Source organism: Lissotriton vulgaris, chromosome 4_1 (genome assembly GCF_964263255.1).
Source record: "Lissotriton vulgaris chromosome 4_1, aLisVul1.2, whole genome shotgun sequence".
NCBI classification, from domain to species: Eukaryota; Metazoa; Chordata; class Amphibia; order Caudata; family Salamandridae; genus Lissotriton; species Lissotriton vulgaris.
Window position 1 is genome coordinate 576,871,926 of NC_141691.1, and position 17,263 is coordinate 576,889,188.

The following is a 17,263-nucleotide window of genomic DNA, read 5'->3' on the forward strand; positions in this document are numbered from 1 at the left end:
CACAGACTATGAGATGGGGGACGTAAACAGGCGAGCGAGCAGATAGACTCGGAGACAGTACTTTTCATTGTTGGTTCCATCTATAAAGGGGAGAGACATGTAGTGTCGCGCTCTAGTCGTTACGCTGTGATGTGACGACGTACAGCATGACCGCCATTTTGTGGAGAGAGTGCTGAGCCCGCGAAGAGCGCGGACGTATTCCCGGTGCTCTCCTTAGCGTATATTAATACATTAATATACTCACCTGCAACCTGGTTTGTGTGGGTCATTCCGAGGTAATAGATCTCCTACATAATCGTCAACCATGTACAGAGAGGGCCATCATTGGCACAAGGAAATAGCATGCATCACTAAGTCTCATTAAGACACATTACCTCACATCATGAGGATGCCTCGGTTAACTAGCCAGAACCACTAAGCGCACAGAAAGGAGGCAATTCTACAATCCAACAATATTGTGCTGAATGAATTAAAAGTGTGTTATGAAAAGCAGAGTGGACAGAGCTCCAAAGCCTAACAGCCTCCTGATAGCTATTTTAAAGAAGGATGTAGATTTTTGGGCCTCGGCTTTTAAGGGCTTATTGGGTTCCTGCTTAACATAGAATACAATCCCACCCTCTTAGCGCAGTTCACTCTTGCAGCCTAATTCTAAACAAGATCCTATGGTTTCTCACAACAGTTAATGTCTGATCGCTCTGTTGGACATGGAATATAAATAATTTGCCTCTTTAACACTGGTCGGCTTTGAACCCTTGACATGAAATAAAAACCTTAATCCTTTTAACCAATTTCGCTTCACACCTCTAGCCATCATTACAGATAAATGTGATGCCCTGTCAATGACTGGGGAAAAGAAAACCATCAATGGTCAGTTACTATACTCTTTCTTTGTTGATTTTAGCAAATCCCAAATAATCTTTTATGTGCAATTCAACTCTTAAACTCAGATACTTTTCGCCAGGGTATAAACCAGAGGATTTTGAAGAAAATACTCAGTCAACGAGGCTTTAAGCAAGGCTGCTTCCTAGCACAAATGCCATTTAATCTTTATATTGCAAACTTAAGTCTTCATTTGGATGCAGCCAATTCACATCCAGCAAAAAAACAATTCTCATCCGATTACATCTCTGCATTATGCTGATGATGTAGTTACTCCTGAATCAAACTGGAGTTGGCCTACAGAGATAAATAGATACTCTTAAAACTACTGAAAATTAACTATAATGATGGCAGACTTCGAAAAAACAAGCCTGGTACTCTTTGTGATCCAAAAGCAATAAATACAACGACTTGGGAGTGTGGTTTAATGATCGTAGAGGGCATATCCGACAACTGTATGCTCTGAAATAAAAAATCATGTCCCTTCACTTTGGTTTTATAAGAATACATTACTCATTCCACTTTCAAAAGTATAAAAGCTGTCTAGCAAAGGCCCTTGCTGAGTATGCGAGGCTAGTCCCAGTGCAAAGCACCTTACAGAGTCCAGACGATGTGAGTGAGGCCAGTCCCAGTTCACTGGCAATGAGCAGGATGTCATAGAAAATCTGTTTTACCGTGGTAGAATCTTGGGAGAAAAAACTGAAAATTCTGTTAGTAACTCTCTTCCCCACTGATTGAGACATGATTTAAAGTTGTCGCATAGATGGCCTGTTTGAAACATTCAGCCAGTTGTGGGTTTTGTTACGAAAAGTTTTTAAAAATTCAGAACTGACTGACAATCTTTCCTTTCACTTGATGGGGAGTTTGCAGTTGCTAAGTCTGAGTCCAATAGATTTAACACTGTTTAGTTAACTTAGAGAGATGTACAGCGGGAATGGTTCCAGTCCGGCCTGTAAAGGGGCGTTTTGGATGGGTCAGCGATGGAATGGGCCTGCTGTCACGAGGCACTCTGGTAATGATGAAGAGCTCAGCTCGGACACCAGAATAGTGATGGGAGGGGACAGTGCTGAGAACCTCATGTGTAGATGCAAAATGTAGCTCCGGGGAATGTTACAGACCAACAGGATTCCGGCTCCTAGTCCCACAAATAGCCAGAGCTGCATATAGGGTGCACAGCCTCTTATGACTGGAATAGTGTATGTGAGAGTGGAGCAATAGCCCTGTTGTCCGAGGCCTGCTCTAGTTATGACAAGTGCCAAATCATACTCGAATTTATAAAATCGGTGTAATGTAATCTGAAAGATACATTTGACTAGGCTTGATTTTGTGAGACTGTTGTAAAACAATACCGCTGCTACTTTTTATTAATGTCATAGTGAGGGGCTGTATAAATGGCAAACAGATTTTTTTTTTACAGAAAATCAAATTTTAACAACTGTTCTATGTGTAGGACATTTAGGAAATTTCTTATAAAATGTTGAAAGTTTTCCAAAGAACCCACAGATTTTTTGCTGAATTTTGAGGGAGAGCAAGAGCCTGCAAAATCTTCAGTACGGTTTTCGAAAAGAGGGGTCTCACTTAGTTACTAATTTATGGTGATGCAAGCTCGAGTTGCAGATGGGCTGAGGTGTTTTCACTTGCAAATGCTTCTCTTTCAGTGCTTTTTGCAAGTAAAATCTGTGCAATAAGTCGGGCAGGTCTGCTTTCTGAGGTGTAAGCATGCACTATCAGTGTATCCTGAAGGACAGCACTGCCAGCCTGTAAGACCTTGGTAGATCTACTCTCCTAGGCAAGTCATTGCATGACCTCTGTAACCAGAGGTATAATTCTGCATAACATGGCCTGTTGCAGAAAAGTATGTCTAATCAGAGGGATAGCTCAACTGTAAGAGGCCTGGATTAAGATGTCTAAACCAAGCGATAGCACGAAAATCAATTTAATAAGTATGTAAAATATCTGAAGGTTTTTTCTAAAGTTGGATACCCCAAGTGGATAAAGTCTCTAACTCGAAGGGTAGCTCCACTTTAGAAAGGTTGACCCAGCTAGATATGTCTAATCAAAGTGATAGTTGCTCCATTGTGCACATATAGTGGTCACGTGTGGTCACGTGTAGGAAAAAATGTATTCACACCAAATTAGACATCTGGTATGGGAAAGTCCATGGATAATATAGCTGACTCAAATTAACACAGTAGCCTTTTCAGTTCTCATTAATGTACGCTGCTCTAGTTTCTCTCAAGCTGCCTGGTCTGGAACCATTCATAAATTTTATTTAAGGCTAGTGGGCATGGCCTGTGTGGGCTGATTAATACGATCAGTTCTGGTCTCTTGATAACTGGAATACTTGAGCCCCTGCGATTAGGTATATATGGCCCTTAGATGTTTCATAGAGCATGTTTGTAACCCGTTATATGCCTGAATCAGTTCTCAATAAAATAGCCTGTTCTGCATTCGTCCTGGTTCATGTTTCTGGTATTTAGCATATACTGTGTTTGGATTTTAAGCATATAGAGCATCAGGGTATAATTGTCAATTTCATTTGAACAATGTTTTTAATCTTGTTAACTCATCCTATCCAGGTAGTGAGAATACATTTTGTTCACAGATAAGTAACATAAAAATTCAGCTATTTATCTCATTTTTGTTAAATATGATTTGCACAGGAAATGACGACTTGTGTCACTAAACATGCCGTGCCTAGTCTACCCCCTGGCCAAGCCCAGCCTCACTACTCACAAACCCCACCAGCCGCCACTGGTTGTAAGTGTTTTAGCAATAAGTCAAAGCCCTCAGAAATGAATAACCTGTTACATCTTCAAACTAGGCCATCTTAAGGCTAGAAGCTCTGCTTATTAACAACCATTTACTTATTAGGTGTAGAACAGACACACTGGGCACTCATACCAACAGTAACACAATAGTTCATCACACTTAGAACCATATGGTGCCACCTTCCCCAAACCCTTACCAGCATTACCGAATTCAGCAGTCAATATACATGAAAGAGCTGACAAACAGGAACAAGCCAAACAACACCTTCAAATAATGTATAGCCATCTATTGAAAGTCTTCCAGTTTTAACTCTGTCCAAGGGGCCAATAGAGATGTTCACTAAATAGCAAAGGCCTCAATACTATTAAAACCCAGCATCAGTGCGATTAATTTGCCTCTTAACGATACAAACGAGAATATTAAAATAATAACAATCATGCATCCTGACTATGTATCAAGAAGTACTAAAGGCATCTTAAACAGAGATAACATCATTAGACTATTAACTGCATACCTTGATCTAAAACACTTGTCATCCAGCATTACTACAGCAATATAATTCCACCCTTCTTCAGTTCTAGACAGAAAAGAGGTACCAGTTGTTACACAGACATCAGAAAAAGTAGCTAGCCTAATAATACAGAGGCAAAAGATTTTTGATGAATTGGGGATCCTGGTGACTCAGCTAACTAAGACTTGCTACCAGTCAATTCTGGAAAACAGTGAAAGTAAATCTTTGTGCAGAACTGCGTCTACTACAGAACTCAACAATCAAAATTATAGACCTTTGGCCTTAAGAAAATGCTGCTGGACCATTCTCGCAGGTTATGTCATGGCAAAAAGTGAAAGGTGAGAAGCTGTGGACTCAATTGCAGTCGAGGCTGGTATGACTCGCGGGTGGGAGGTCGCATGGGGAGGGGGTCGCGCAGGGAGCAGTGGGGAGGTTTAATTTCAAATTAAAATTAAAGTTAACCTACCTTTGCCGACCTGGCCCCACGTCGTTGTTTCTGCATTGTCTTCTCTGCAACAGGAAGCATCCGCAGGTTGCCTCCCTCCCCTAAGCCAATCACAGTGCTGCAATTGCAGCATTGTTATTGGTTGGGATGCCAACCAGCAAGGCGTCTATGGGGAGGCCATTTTCTCTGTGTAGGCTACTTGCAGCATACATGGTTAAAATGGCAGAGTGCGCATGACTGGTTTGGTTGGCCCCAACAAGGAGTGGCTTACCCAACAATGGGTAAGCCACTCCTCCCCTGCCCTAGAGGAAGACCACACACCCGCCCGCCCCCAACCAAACCCTTCTGCTTTCTTCCAGTGCGAGAAGCAAAAACATAAAATGGTTGAGGTTGGAGGATGAGAATGGGGAAGCATTTACCAGAAAAAGCAGGAAGAGAATTTTACTCCACAACCTAGGCCCGGAAGGCATCAGAGTTTTCCAGAATTTAGTCCCCACACCAGGACAAGCAGCTGACGACGACGTGTTTCAACATGCGACTGATGACCTCAACTACCACTATAGGCCGGCGCTGTGCACGTCTATAGACAGGTACAACTTCCAACAGAGGAAGCAAGCAGTGGGGGAGACTATAGATGAGTATGTAGCAGCATTAACAAAATTGGCAATCACGTGTAAATTCTGCAACTTACACGACAAATTCATTAAAGACCAAATTGTCATTCACACCACAAACTCTGCGATCCAAGACAAGTTGTTGGTAAATGGTGAAGCAACCCTGTAGGAAGTTATAGGCATGGTGAAGAAAGCAGAGCTATCTAAAAGGTGCGCAGAGGTGGCAAAAAGGGAAACAGCCCAGGGTCAACAAGGTTACTGAAGCAGAACCACCGGAAATGGGCAAAGCAGCAGCAGGGGACACGAAAACACAGGCCAAGTGGACACCCAGACCAGCGCCAATGAAGAAACCCACCATTGATGGTAGGAACTCGTGTTACAGGTGCAGTAGTCCTTTCCATGCAGCCTATGACAAACGCTGCCCGGCTTTCCGTGCCAAATGCATGTTCTGCGGAATCATGGGGCACTTTGAGAAAGTGTGTCGCCGCAAGCAGAAAAGACCAGCAGTCAAGTACGTTGCAAAGGAGGCAGAGGTAGAAGATGAAGAAGAAGATAACGTGTTATGCATAGAAGAACACATACTAGGCATTAATTGCAACTGCACCAAGAAACCACAATGTGATCTAGTTATAGGAGAAGTACAGATAAAGATGAAGGCTGATTCAGAGTCCCCGTATACTATAATACAATGCATGGTATGGGATGAACGCTTCAAAAACCACCTGGGACCTCACCTGGAACCCCCAGACATCTGACCAGTCACTTTCACTGGAGAGCCCATTCCTATGGTAGGTTATTGTGTCTTGAAATTTGAATTTAAAGATCGGAGTGCAGAATACAAGCTATACGTAGCTAAAAAATGTCTGTCCATCAGTTCTAGGATGGGTCGACCAAGGTGATTTAGGCATACACCTGAACCCGGGTGGCACTACACAAGTTCTGATGACCAGCCCTGAGCAACAACCTGACTTCACCAGTATGAAGGAAGACTTTCCCACAGTGTTTGGGGGTAAAGTTGGGAAATTGACAAAATGTACGCACAAAATCGACCTCAATGCGGACGCCAAACCTGTGTGCCACAAGGTGAGAAACATCCAATTGGCAATCAGAGAGATGGTACAGCAGGAATTACAGAGACTCGAAGACAATGGCATCATTGAGCCGATAAATAGTGCGGAGTGGTTGGCACCGCTGGTGGTAGCGATGAAACCGAACGGCGAGGTATGTCTGTGCGTGGACCTGAGGGAACTGAACAAGAACATATTAGTTGAAAAGTACCCGTTACCAAGGATAGATGAGATGCTAGCAAAAACGAAAGGGGTGAAATGGTTCTCCACCATTGATCTCACCTCTGCCTACCATCAAATAGCCCTGCACCACACAAACCACAAGATGACGTCTTTCATAACCCCATTCGGATTCTACCAGTTTCGCAGGATGCCCTTCGTACTTGCATCAGCGGTGGCAGTATTCCAGAAGCTTATGCACAAGCTGTTCTAGAACATGGACGGGGTACAGTACTTTCAAGATGACATCTTGGTGATGGGCAAGAACAAGGCAGACAATGATGCAAAGCTGTCCAATGTGTTGCAGGTCTTGGAACGTAACAGGCTCACGGAATGGGAGAAGTGTTGGTTTGGAATGTCGACCGTCACATATTTGGGCCATGAGATTAATGATCAAGGATTCACCCCTAAACAGGCCAACGTCAAAGCCATATGTGAAGCACCCCCACCGAAAAGCATGAAAGAGGTATGGTCATTCTTAGGGATGGCCGAGTTTTTTAGTAAATTTGTGCAGCACTTTGCTATCAAGACGCACCACTTGCGCCAACTCCTCCGAGACAAAACACCTTTCGGGTGGACGGAGGAGACACAAGAAGAATTTCAGAGAATCAAAGATGACATCAGCCAAGCAGTGGGTTTGATCAACAAGAAAGATTCATACTAACTACAAATGCTAGTGAAAGAGGGCTGGGAGCAGTCCTAATGCAAGAGACTAAGAATGGGGAAATGACCACCATCAGCTTCGCGTCCAGGTCCTTATCAACCACGGAGCAGAAGTTCAGCATAATAGAAAAAGAGATGTTAGCAGCAGTCTGGGCCATGGAGAAGGTCCGCCAATTCACCTGGGGCACGAGATTCAAGATCAGGACGGACCACAAGCCGCTGGTTAAAGTACTCACGTCGAGTGGACAAGCGAAAACGACCCCACGCATTGCAAAGATGACGTAAAGATTGTTGGACTGCCGGTACAACGTAGAATACATCCCTGGAACAAGAAACAAAGTAGCTGATTATCTTAGCAGAGCCTCAGCCATGGAGGAGGCCCGACACTAGTCCGAAGAAGAGGATGTCAGCGTAGCCTTCAGGAGGATCATGAAAAAGTAATTAGTGTGCAGGAGTGGAAAGAAGCATATGAGAACGACTCAGACATCATGATGGTCAAGCGATTCATACTACGAGGATGGCCAGAAAAGAAGACGCTTGAAAACAGAGCACAGGAAGTTCTTTGAAGTGCGGGATAAATTATCCATTGTAGACCAAGAGACCTTCTTGCTAAGAGGTGATAAGGTGGTTCCCCCTACTTCCTTGGTGCCGCATCTACTCGCCATCCTACAAGAAGGGCACCTGGGCATCGTGAAAATGAAGCTTAGGACGAAACAGATGTACTGGTGGCCGGCAAAGGATAGCCAAATAGAAAGACATGTTCTTGAGTGTGTGCAATGCCAAAATGCGGACAAATCACAAAGCTTGATGCGCCCCTCCTTGGGAAGGATTGACAATCCCTATAACCCATGGGAGGAGTTATCGATAGACATCCTAGGTCCGGTGCTGGAAGCACAGGGAGTCCCGAAACATGTAGTGGTGCTCATGGACAGGTATTCCAAGTGGGTTGAGATAGACATACAAGAGGACATGGACACAGAGAAAGTGCTGAAGTTCCTTACTGCCACATTCCTGAGGGAAGTTATTCCACACTCCATTCTGAGTGACAATGGGCCACAATTCTCGTCAGAAAAATGGAATGCCTACATGAGAAGGAATGGCATCAAGATCACGCACACTTCGATGTATCATCCAGCTGGCAATGGCTTAGCGGAAAGGTTTAATAGAGTGATCATGGGCTCAGTACAATCAGCGATAGGAGCAGGAAAGAACTGGGAAAAGGAATTGAGGAACACGTTGTGAGCCTACAGGATCACCCCGACCACCACAGGATACAGTCCATTTAAGATCCTAAGAGGTCGTGACCTTTTCACCAAGGATAATGTAGCGTGGAAGGAATGCACAATCACGATCAAATGGTCACCTGCGGTAGTCCACCACAATTTGGAAAGAGCACAAAGAATATACACAGAACACTTCAACAAAAGGCGTAATGTGAAAGAGGCAAAGTTAGAGAGAGGAGGGTGGGTCAGAGTCAAACTGGCCCAGTTGAAAATTAAAGGAGACAGCAAGTTCAGTGCACCGTTGCAAGCAAAAGAAGTTTACAATAGGCCCGCCTTGCTGAGCGATGGGAAAGTTTGGTACCACGATCGGTTGTCCAAGTATAACAAGATGCTGCTGTGGACCAAAGAAGAAGGCCCGCAAGCAGAACACCAATATGATCAACCTACGGAGATAGTCCCGGCTGGGGAAGAAGAGGCAAACTCGGGAGAAGGCGAGCGAGGTGAAGAATTGGAGAAGGAAGATGATCAAGTCACTCGGGAACACCCGGGAAGCACAGGCGAAGCACCTTTGAGGGAAAGTCCTATGAGTGCTGAGAGAATAGGATTGATATCTCCCCGAGAAGATATAGAGAACGCTTCCAAGTCCCCGGTGAGATGTACCCGTGCTGGCAGAACAGTGGTAAGGCCGGCGAAGTACACAGACTATGAGATGGGGGACGTAAACAGGCGAGCGAGCAGATAGACTCGGAGACAGTACTTTTCATTGTTGGTTCCATCTATAAAGGGGAGAGACATGTAGTGTCGCGCTCTAGTCATTACGCTGTGATGTGACGACGTACAGCATGACCGCCATTTTGTGGAGAGAGTGCTGAGCCCGCGAAGAGCGCGGACGTATTCCCGGTGCTCTCCTTAGCGTATATTAATACATTAATATACTCACCTGCAACCTGGTTTGTGTGGGTCATTCCGAGGTAATAGATCTCCTACATAATCGTCAACCATGTACAGAGAGGGCAATCATTGGCACAAGGAAATAGCATGCATCACTAAGTCTCATTAAGACACATTACCTCACATCATGAGGATGCCTCGGTTAACTAGCCAGAACCACTAAGCGCACAGAAAGGAGGCAATTCTACAATCCAACAATATTGTGCTGAATGAATTAAAAGTGTGTTATGAAAAGCAGAGTGGACAGAGCTCCAAAGCCTAACAGCCTCCCGATAGCTATTTTAAAGAAGGATGTAGATTTTTGGGCCTCGGCTTTTAAGGGCTTATTGGGTTCCTGCTTAACATAGAATACAATCCCACCCTCTTAGCGCAGTTCACTCTTGCAGCCTAATTCTAAACAAGATCCTATGGTTTCTCACAACAGTTAATGTCTGATCGCTCTGTTGGACATGGAATATAAATAATTTGCCTCTTTAACACTGGTCGGCTTTGAACCCTTGACATGAAATAAAAACCTTAATCCTTTTAACCAATTTCGCTTCACACCTCTAGCCATCATTACAGATAAATGTGATGCCCTGTCAATGACTGGGGAAAAGAAAACCATCAATGGTCAGTTACTATACTCTTTCTTTGTTGATTTTAGCAAATCCCAAATAATCTTTTATGTGCAATTCAACTCTTAAACTCAGATACTTTTCGCCAGGGTATAAACCAGAGGATTTTGAAGAAAATACTCAGTCAACGAGGCTTTAAGCAAGGCTGCTTCCTAGCACAAATGCCATTTAATCTTTATATTGCAAACTTAAGTCTTCATTTGGATGCAGCCAATTCACATCCAGCAAAAAAACAATTCTCATCCGATTACATCTCTGCATTATGCTGATGATGTAGTTACTCCTGAATCAAACTGGAGTTGGCCTACAGAGATAAATAGATACTCTTAAAACTACTGAAAATTAACTATAATGATGGCAGACTTCGAAAAAACAAGCCTGGTACTCTTTGTGATCCAAAAGCAATAAATACAACGACTTGGGAGTGTGGTTTAATGATCGTAGAGGGCATATCCGACAACTGTATGCTCTGAAATAAAAAATCATGTCCCTTCACTTTGGTTTTATAAGAATACATTACTCATTCCACTTTCAAAAGTATAAAAGCTAAGCATTTTCCCACCATTGCATTTGGACCAGTGACATTTCTGGACACATTTGGCATGTTTTTAAATAATACTCAATACATAATAGTCAAATTAAACTCTACCGTTCCCTATTTACCTTGGCCCGAAATTCCTTCCGAGCACAGATCGGGCATGAATTCAACCCAATTGAACAACAACTGGCAAAGAAAGCTGTTTTTTTTTTAATACACGCATACAAAAAGAATGGCACAATGTACGAACGACACCGAAGTCATTTATTTCGAATAAAATTAATCTCCCTCAACTTAAAAAGATCAACGCCTGGTCTAATGCTTTGAATGCCAGTCGACAACTGGATTAAGTCGATGGTCTATGGTCTATGGAACCAGCTCTTATCACATGCTCTGTTCAAGAGGATGTTATCCAAGTTATAAAATACATTTCCTTTGCACGGATAAAACCAATTTCATAAAAAGACGTCATGCATGGCTAGTAATAAGTTCTTGCAGAAGTCGCCAATTGCAGGGCTATCTGTCTGAACTTTTTAAGCGTATTAAAAAACTAGACTACTACAACTCCATTTGGCTCGACCTCCTATCTCTCGATTTTCTGCTAAAGTGGGTCGGTGGGTCGGTGGCCTGTGCTGTAAACTTTTCGCCTACATTCTTATCATCCGGAATCAGTGGTGTACCCGCTATGCACCTGTCCATGCTTAATTGTGGAGCGCAGACTCCTTCTAGGTAACATTTGTATACAGTCTGCATTCACACATGCCTAGTTGACATTATTTATGTTTGTGGGGTGAGTATACCCATGTTCTTACCTGATTTACGAAATATGTAGATATTGCAGCCAGGCTGCTAGCATGGAAATCATCTAATTCAAAGTACTTCTCCTTTGCTATCCTGTACGCAGAAATCTGTAATTTTGTATCTGGTTTAAACTGCTTTGAATCGTTTGATAACTGAGGTCTAATGCAGGGTTTACACATGATGGCATCCTAAGTGTACTACAGCTCAGAGCTAGAATAAGTCTAGGACCACAACACCCTCCCACAGAGAATTATTCGACCTGGTAAAATACAAATTTTGCCAGAGCTAATCCTTCATTTCTAATACTTATAGTCATCCTTAAGGTAGGCCTAAATGCCCATAACGTAGACTGCATGGTATTTAAATGGTAGGGCATGCATATTTAATAGTTTACATGTCCAAGGATTGAAAAACCTCCCAATTCATGTTTCACTGTGGTATGTCTGGCTCTCCCATGGTTTTGAACTAGGTTACACTATATCATGTAATAAGTAGTAAACTCAGTTTTGGAATAGCTAGAAAAATATCCCAAGGTCTAATTTTAATAGAAATGTCCAATCCAACATAGTGGTCAAGTCTGAATCTATACGGTTACTTAGGAAATTACACTTTTAGAAAATTGTAACGTACCTTCCTAAAACTAAAAGGATTTCCTGCCAGTGTTCAGCTGTCACCTGACCCCTCATGGCTTCCCTGTGGTGAAATGTGTATTGTTTCCAAACTTTGGAGAAAGAGCTTATAATGGATGGAGAGAGTCCCCTCATTTGACAGGATGGCATGGGGGGGGGGGGGGTGCACACACCCTTCCTTAGCTTAAAAGACTGCCTTCCTTTTGTCCCTATAGTCGGACTGGCTCCAAACCCAATGGGAGTTTTTTTTTTTTTTAGGGGGTTGACAAAGAATTTCCCTCCACCCACGTCCTAGCATTGTGCATAAACGTGGACCCTACAGACCTCTCCTCAGAACACTCATTGACCTTTGAAGAATGAGAAGAAGAACTGCCCTGCTTTCTGAAGAAACCTGAAAAAAAGGTAGACCTGCCTGCTTTTGGACCTAGAACCCCAGAAGTAATTCCAAGGGTCAATTGGCTGGCCTCCTGTAGAGATACAGGGACACAACAAGCTTCCTCAGGCCTCTTTCCCTGCAACTGTCCAGCTCACCATATCCAACTGGACGTGCCCTGGACACTGCTGCTTGCCACTGTTGGAGGAAGTCCTAACCTCCAAGTCCTGGCCCCAGTTCCTGAACCCTTCGAATGGTGTTATAGTGTACACCTCCTCTCCCGGTAAAACAGGGCTGCAGTCAAAGCCACACACATCAAATCTCTGGTTGGTCTCAGCATGCTTATATGCCCCACTGAAGGAGATCTAACTTCCAGAAAAATCTTCAAGTCTGAACATAGAAGCCTTTGTGGGGCCAATTCCAAGCAGATCCCAATTGACGTCAAGGACTTCCTGGGCATGGACCTTACATATTTGGAACTTCCTCACCTTCATCATTGACCACACCGGGATCTTGCTCTTCAGCAGCCTGCTGTCATCAAGCCCTGCTTCGGATGCAGCTTGAAGCATGCATCTTGCCCTAATGACAACTCGACGATAACCATTTTTTCTCTATAAACTTTTGTAAGTCAGAAGTAAATTTTCCTCGAAGACAAACCTGGTCCCTGTATCCAACCAGCAATCTATCATGGTCGGCCTTAACTTTTGACTTTGACTTGGTCTAGCACGACTAGATTCCCATGGTTGCCGCTTTATGCTTTATGGCGTTAATTTAAATACAACTTTAAAAATCATATCTCCTATTCTACTTTTAGTATTTTTGGTGGCAATTTAAATACAACTTTAAAAATCATATCTCCTATTCTACTTATATTATTTTTGTTGTTTTTGTTGGCATTTTATTTATTAAAATATCCTCTATTTTATCATTGGTTTGGGATGTTTACTGCGTTTTGTTTTTACTTTATTACTGTTAAAGTACGTCATAAGTGCATTTTATATTGCCTTTAAGTTATGCCTGACTGATTTTTGCCAAACTACCAGGGGGTTAAGTACAGTTTTACTCAGTGGTTTAGTGGTTCACCCTGACAATATTTGTGATTTTTATTTAAAATGGGTTCTTCTCCCCTTCAACTAATACTCAAATTTCATAAAAGCCACATATCGAATGAATTTATGAAAACTCACCAAATCCTCTTCCTCAAGGGCATCTTTAAATCCAGGCAGCAATTACTAATTTGACTTTTTTTGCTGTTGTTCTGAAGAACACTACCTGCTTATTTACCCCTATAATAGAAAGAGTTTTCTCAGCAAACATGTTCACTGGTGTGGTACTTTTATAACAGGCTGAAACACAGTGGCCGGCGCAACCTACAACATACACAGAAAGGTAACTAGATTAACTACTAATGAACAGGTGCGAAACAGGAGTGAGAGCCTTTGAGGTGGCAACCACTGCCTGACATGGACTATTCTCAGACATATGGCTGACAGAGAGAGGTGACGGTGGGCACTTTCTATGCAGCTCATGCCTGCCTGTCTGCTCTTAGGCAGATGCTTCCAGCAGAATAGAGGAGATAACTGGTGACAATGCCGCCTAAATAAAATGCAATTTAAAGAAAAAACTTTCACAGGAGTGGGACAATATTAGGCGCTAAAATATATCATCTTTGAAAATGTTATATAATCGCTTGTATTTATTTTTATTGTTGCTGAATAGGGTTAGCAAAAAGCTTTGGTAAACATTAAAGGCGAGCCCTATTGGTTTTTCCAATACTTGTAGTGGTATGTAATTTAGGGGACTGTGGCTGGGTTTTTTTCCTGCAGTTGTCTGGACTTTAGGTTATTTTGTTTTTTTAGGTGGAGCATTTGAGACCTCTTGTGTATTATTTAGTATATACTTATATGTGTATATACTTTTTAGGCTCTAGAGAGCAGCCCTAGACTTGTCTGCTTCTGCTTAGGGACTTTTTTTTCTGTTCAACTGCCTCTATTTAACTGTCTTGATAGAAACCGACCAGTAGAGGTCAGTAAAATATCAGATTTGCTTTCTGCTTGTTCAACTGCCCCTATTTAGCTGTCTTGAAAGAAAACAAGCAGTAGAGGTCAGTAAAATACAAGAATTGCTTTCTGCTGAGGGATTTTCTTTTTTCAATTTTTTGGGCAACTGCCACTATTTAAATTTCTTGATAGAAAACGACCAGCCGAGGTCAGTAAAATACCAGAATTACTTTTGAATTCTCTAGCTTTCAGTCCAAAGAATTGTCTTCAGTGAACACCCGTTGACAATAATATTTTTTTCAAATCTTGTATTTTCAGTGGTATAACCACCAAAGGCCCTGATTTTGTATTAAAAACAGAGTTTTGGACTATACCATTTCCTGCTGAAAGGCAATTTTTCACTGCATGTGTTCCCATATCTGGTGTGTCACGCACTTTGGTGCTTACTTTTCCTCCATTTTAAAGAACAGTAGATGTTTCAGCACTCAGGCTAATGTGCTTCATAGATAAATACATATAAGGTTCCAAAGGCGAGAGCGATTGCATTGCAAAGGCTTGTTACTCAATTCCATTGTGTCCTGATTCCTCCGTCTCCCAGCATCTCTGGCTAAGTTCTGGCTTAGTGAAGCAAAGCTATTAAAAGCCTGATACACAGGCATTAAAGAGGTTTTTCAAAAATGACTACATGTAAATAGGGGACTTTAATGAGTGGTGTATTTTCAGCTTGACCTCTACAGCCTCTAGTTTCTTTTCAACCTCTAATGAGTCACTGACATGTTTACGTTCATTGTTGCCCAACTTTTTCTAACTTAAATGACCTGCTGTTATTGGTTAATTGTTACAGTTATTGGGTTATACTCCTTAATTATGTACGTTCACTGCCTCTTCTACTTATTAGTAACCTTGGGCGGAGTTCGCAGAGTTGCAAGATGCTAAGCGAAGTGCAAAAAAGCACTCAGCCGCACTACACAAACAGAACCATGCACAGTGCTAGCTTAACTTTTCTGCCAGTCGAGTAGATTTTACTTGAGCAGCAGCTTTCTCAACTATAACGGGCAGTTTCTCAATGCAAGCGGTTGCGAGCATACAAGACTACTCGCAATGAGAAACCTGCCACTCCCCTGCATTGAGAAATCTCACTGGGAGGTTTATTTTCCACATTGGCGCTCGCCACCTTGAGGTTGATGATTGCGAACAAGGAAAAATCTCACCGGGAGGTGGGTTTTTCTCGCTCGCCAAATTGACGATGGTAAACACGAGTGAGGAACAAAACAACGCTCCGCGAAGCAGAGTTTTTCGGAACTCCGCGAGCTCCAAGTTCCGCTGTGTGCAAGAAACTCCACAAACTCCGTGAGCGGAGTAGAGTTCACCGACCAGGGTTACTTATTAGAAGTTTTAACTGTAATGCTTCTTTTAAAAACACCAGCTCTTTCTTACTCGCTAGCTGTATAATGTGTTGTTTTTCCTTTATTCAGTTTTAGGATATCTTTAGATCATCCACGTAGTTCAGGCCCTGCAATTTTGCACATCAAAGTATCTAGTTTACTCATGTTATTCTTCCAAGAGGCAAGTTATGAGAAACTCCAAAAATTACTTCAGGCAGGGCCGGACTGGCTAGTGGGCATTTTGCTATGCTGCCGAGCTGGGGGCTGATTTTGTTGATTGGGACCTGCGTGTGCTGAATGAAATTAGTTTTGCTTTGCTTATTTCGAAGCACATGCAGGTCTTCATCAACAAAATTAGCCCCCACCGCAGTGACATCAGCCCCCAGCTCGGCAGCATGCCAAAACGCCAAGTAGCCAGTCCGACTTCAGTCCATATAAAAATATAAATGAAAAGCTTTCGTCTTGTCTTTTGTGCACTCTTACGTAAATGCTTCACTTTGCTGTTGCATAATAGTTATTCATCGAGACTGAACATCTCGAAGGATATAGGCCTGTGCATAATGAAGAAATAGAATAATTTTGCACCAAGTGGCCATTTAATTTTTCATTGTACGGAAGTGTGAAGTTGCAAAATGTCTCCTCTGCAAAGTTTGTGTAATTTTCTTCAAATAATCACAGCCTTTACAAATCATATTCGGTTTAATTCACGAGCAATTAATCAAAACATAAATCTCATCAATAACTAGATTTTTTCGGCTTATGCTGTCACAGCAATTGTTATGTAAAAAAACGTGCACCGTTGAACCTTTTTAAAGAGTGTGAGGTTTGTAATCTGTATTGTAAATTTCACATATCCATCCTTAAACCGGGGTATTCTCATCACCACAGACAGATAACAGGCTATACGGTTAGATATGTTTCGCCCTATCAAGAGCATAGAAGATTTGTCAGCAGATATTGTCAAATTCGGAAGGCATTAAACTACTCCCTTTTGTGTCTAGATAAATCTGTAAATTGCTGATCAGCAATGTGTTTGTGTTCCATAGTGTACAGTGCATGAAATGGAAACTATGAAAAAGTCATGCCAGAAGTTTCGTGAACAGCTTGTGGAAACTGAACAACTTCTGTTTGAGCAGCAGACTCTACTGCCAAGTGATTTTACAGATGAAGGAAGGTAATTACAGTATGTTCGATTTTAGATTAATGGGGGTAATCACAGCAATGCAGGCTGGTGTACCTCATGTTAGTAAGCATTTTCATTCATTTCGTAATTTTTGTAACAACTTGTTGTTTTAATTCAGCATATATTGTGTCTGTAGCCTTTTTCCAAACATCTGAAGAAGACAATTACAGAGTCTGCGCCAAAACCAGTGAAATACATTTTTAAAGTTCAGCAGTGTTCATAATATAAAATACATATATCAGAAAAAGTCAAAAAAAGAAATTTGCCCTGGTGTCACCTCGTCTAAAGGCATATTCTCCGCCAGACAAACTTACATATGGTCACCCGAGATCCGCTAAGTGGTTATCATAATGCCACCTCCACTATAGTGGCTTGACCGGTGGCCAGTCGTCA

At 42.3% G+C, this 17,263-nt stretch overlaps 1 protein-coding gene across 5 annotated transcripts in view; it reads left to right on the forward strand.

Moving 5' to 3' along the window:
• ITPRID1 (ITPR interacting domain containing 1) overlaps window positions 1–17,263 on the forward strand; it is a 520,073-nt gene that overhangs the window by 484,691 nt on the left and 18,119 nt on the right. For all 5 annotated transcript variants that reach the window (XM_086964782.1, XM_086964783.1, XM_086964781.1 and 2 more), the window contains exon 11: window positions 16,734–16,861. In XM_086964782.1, the coding sequence (XP_086820908.1) occupies window positions 16,734–16,861 (128 nt within the window). The remainder of the gene's footprint in view (window positions 1–16,733; window positions 16,862–17,263) is intronic.